This window comes from Rhododendron vialii, chromosome 2a, assembly GCF_030253575.1.
Source record: "Rhododendron vialii isolate Sample 1 chromosome 2a, ASM3025357v1".
In the NCBI taxonomy this organism is placed as follows: domain Eukaryota; kingdom Viridiplantae; phylum Streptophyta; class Magnoliopsida; order Ericales; family Ericaceae; genus Rhododendron; species Rhododendron vialii.
Genome location: NC_080558.1, coordinates 15,331,117 through 15,334,796, shown reverse-complemented (window position 1 = coordinate 15,334,796; position 3,680 = coordinate 15,331,117). Strand labels below are relative to the sequence as shown.

The 3,680-nt window shown below is 38.4% G+C and overlaps 1 protein-coding gene across 1 annotated transcript; it reads right to left on the bottom strand.

Annotated features, from left to right (window-relative positions):
• Nucleotides 1–2,505: 2,505 nt before the first annotated feature.
• Nucleotides 2,506–3,153, bottom strand: LOC131316341 (disease resistance protein RPM1-like). Its single transcript, XM_058345667.1, has one exon. The coding sequence runs from the start codon at nt 3,046–3,048 to the stop codon at nt 2,539–2,541; it is 510 nt and encodes a 169-aa protein (XP_058201650.1). The 5' UTR covers nt 3,049–3,153; the 3' UTR covers nt 2,506–2,538.
• Nucleotides 3,154–3,680: the final 527 nt, after the last annotated feature.

Below are 3,680 nucleotides of genomic sequence, written 5' to 3'. Positions count from 1 at the left end.
CTCTTAACACAATGCCACTAGTATTCCCTTTGTTTACTTCAATAGCACATAGTTTCTGCAAGTACAACAAACTTCTGATTCCCGCCGGGGCTTTGAAGCCAATTGTACCGTGAAAACGAAAGTAAAAATGGTCATCGGGTACAATGTTGTAGCGATACAACAAGAGATGGCGAAGACGTTTCAGCTTCAAGATCTCATCAGGTAACTCAGCGACATTCGTATGTTTCAGATCCAATGTTTCTAGCTTCTTGAGCTTTCCTATTGCTTTCGAGATCATTTTTACATTGGTCGCCCTCAAACTTAGATAAGTAAGATTGAGGAGGTTCACAACTTCATGCGGAAATGTTTCCAATTGTGCTCCTCTCAAGTCTAACACCGTTAGTAGCCTTATACCCTTGCCTAAGGATGCAACCTTTGACAACATTGACAATGAATGTCACTGCAACATGAACAGTCTATTGTGAGGAAACTCCTTTTCCCCGCAAATAGTACACATTCAGCGAGGAAAAAAAATTTCGTCGCCTTTAATAACAAAACTGGCGAGGAAAATATTTTTTGTCGCAAATATCCATTTAGTGAGGAAACATAAATTTCGTCGCCTATAAACCTTTTTTCGTTGCATATTATTCTCATTTCCTCGCTATTCATGTCCAATAGACGACAAAATGAACTTTTCCTCGCTGTTGGTATCCTATAGGCGACAAAATACAATTTCCTCGCTAATTGTATCCTATTGGCTCGCCCACTCTAGCAAGTGTAAGGCATGATTTTCCTTAATTGTATCAAACTGTAATTCAATGATGGATAATTGATACAATTAAATAGTGAATGACATCATATATTATTAAATGGACTACGAGTTGGTATGTTGAAAGATATTCAAATTTATCCTTAATTTTAGAGAGATCATTCAATCGTCTGATTTTAAGAGACGTTATTCAATCTACTTATCATTTTAATAGTTTTGTTTAATAATAATATACTCATCTAATAGAATTTTTGCAATTTTGGGTGGGTAATTGTCAGTGACAAGCTACCCATAATAATACATTGAGCAACGAGGTTACTATGGGTCAGCTTTATAGTTAAGAATTGAAAAAAAAACTATCTTAAAAAATAATTACGAATCTATAATATTCTTGGTCTTTAGCGAAATAAAATTATGCCAAACTAACTCCTAGTGTATTGGACGGTGATGGCTCTCATTATTCATGATATGATATTTTTTAAATTAATTATCTATCTTAACGAGAAGGGTTTAACAAGTACAAAATTATGGCCAAAAGAAAAAAATTCACTAAAAGACGAAAAAAAATGTCAAACACGTACCTGTCTTAAAAAATATGTTGTGCTAGCCAAATATTGGACTTGCCCAAACAAAGTTCAGAGTACAAAAACTCGAAAGATCTTAATGTTGGAATATTAATTTGAAAAAGTGGAAGACAAGATAACAACATGATATATAATAAAAAGTTCACATTGTGCCCAGAAGTGTAAAGTGGTGCAGGTGGTACGTGATGCGTGTGTTAAGCGCGGAGGTTCAAGGTTCGAGATCGAGTAGCTTCAAAAGATGCGGGTAGTGCATGGGTTCCTTCTTTTTGGATTCGGTGACGATTTTTTTTAGAAATAGAGAGGAAAAAATTTGTCGCCTAATGTATAAAATAGGCGAGGAAAATGGGCGACGAAAAGTTTCCTCGCAAATACCATTAGCGACGAAAATTGGTTCTTTAACGAGGAAATAATTTCCTCACAATAGCCCGTTCATGTTGTAGTGTCATGTGTTGGACTGAACACAAGTAAAGAACGAAGGCGAGTGAAACAAACGTTTTGCTGAATGTCGTTCAAATTATTGTGGACCGAGAGGCGTCGCAAGTTCTTAGGCCACACTCTGCCTCTTTCACTTGCTATTGTGACAATGTTTTGCTCTCTCGATTTCACAATTATCAGTTCACGCCAAAGGTCATGGATCCGATAAGCTTTGAACTTTCCATCTTGCCTGACTTCTGTCACTTGGACTAAACTTCTGTTCATCAGCTCATTGAGGTAGCCCTCAGGAACTTCTTCGTCATTCCTTCTTTCACTTCTATAAATCCTTTTGCCACCCACAACCGAATTAATCTCCAATGATCAATGAGACAATCTTCTGGAAAAATACTCAAGTAAAAAAAACATAGCTTAAGATAGTAAGGCAAATCAAAGTAACTGAGGGACAATATCTTCTTAATGCTCATGAGTTTGTCATTTCCTTCTAGTTCAACACCCAGGCCGTGGTAAATCCTCTCCCACTTGTTCGCACTCTTCTACTTTGTTGATAACAAACCACTAATTGCCACTATTGCAAGTGGTAACCCCTCGCATTTTCCCAAGATTTTTTTAGAAAGATCTTCCAATATGAAGGACAAGAATTCTCCTTGATGTTTTTGAGCAAAACAAGGCCCATGACTCTTTGGGAGGCAAGGGCTTGAGATCATACACCATGCCATGATTTTCTTCACTAGCAAAAGAAGCTAAATCTATATTTCTTGTTGTCAAAATTACTCAACTGCCACAATTGCATTCAGGAAGAATGATTCTTAAAACTTCCCATGCACGAATATCCCATACATCATCCAAAACAAGCACATACCTCTTTTGCTGCAAAAAGGCATTAATTATACCTTTCAAGTTATTTGCATCCATACTGTCCACTCCTCGTGGGAGTGGTTGCCTGACTTTTTCAAAGAGAACTCGAATCATGTCTTTTAAAAGCTCTTTGACCTTGAATGATTCAAACACAGTGATCCAAGCATGGTTCTGGAAGTGCCTCTTCACTATTGCGTCATTGCAGACTTTTTTTGTAAGGGTGGTTTTGCCCAATCCGCCCATGCCGGGTATAGAAAGCACCTTGAGTCGAGGATCCTCATCCACTAGCAACTGAATCAAGTGTGATTTGGGCTTGTCAATGCCCACAAGGTCGGCTTCTTGGAGTAGAAGGGCATCGCCACGACAATGATACCATGCGATGTCTGAATGAGTAGAGCTTGAGCCTTGCTCTTTTTTGCCATGCATGTCACTATATCGCTGATGTCCCTCAAAAATATTGATGATTCTGGACTTGATTCCTTTCACTTCAGAAGCAATTTGGTGGCAAGCTTTTAAAGTCTTAATAAAAAAAAAAAAAGAAACCTTGTATATGAACGTGCGTAATCCGGTGCTCTGATGATGTCTAGATCTGAGGCGAAGCATGCACATGTCAAGAACATCTGCAGTGTCATATGCAGCTTCTCGAACTTGCTTCACCCATACTTTGATTTTCAGGTCTCTATCTTCTATAGCATCAGCAACTCTAAGGAAATGTGTCATGCGCTTGAATTCGTCTCTTATGTATTCGATGTCTTCCGGTACTCCGCTCAACAAGTTCCCCTCTTCTTGGAGATAAGGTGCGAAGTTGGATAGAAGTCCGAACACAGCAACCTCTGCCATTTTTTTTGTTGGGTTCCCTGAGAAGCTTTGGATTTGAAGAGAAAGGGGATGGGGAGAGAAAACTGGGATGTTCTTAGTTTCTTCGGGTGATTCCTCAATTTGATAGCTATATGGAATTAAAAATGTCCAAGTGTGATGGGGCTGTCTACGATGAAAAGTCTTCTGTGCCTTTCTTTTGTTATTTTAGTTTCTCCACTGGACCTTAATATTGGTCCTCT

Bases quoted from the DNA above. Each gene is read 5' to 3' on its own strand.
- LOC131316341 (XM_058345667.1), bottom strand. From the start codon at position 3,048: ATGCATGGCAAAAAAGAGCAAGGCTCAAGCTCTACTCATTCAGACATC.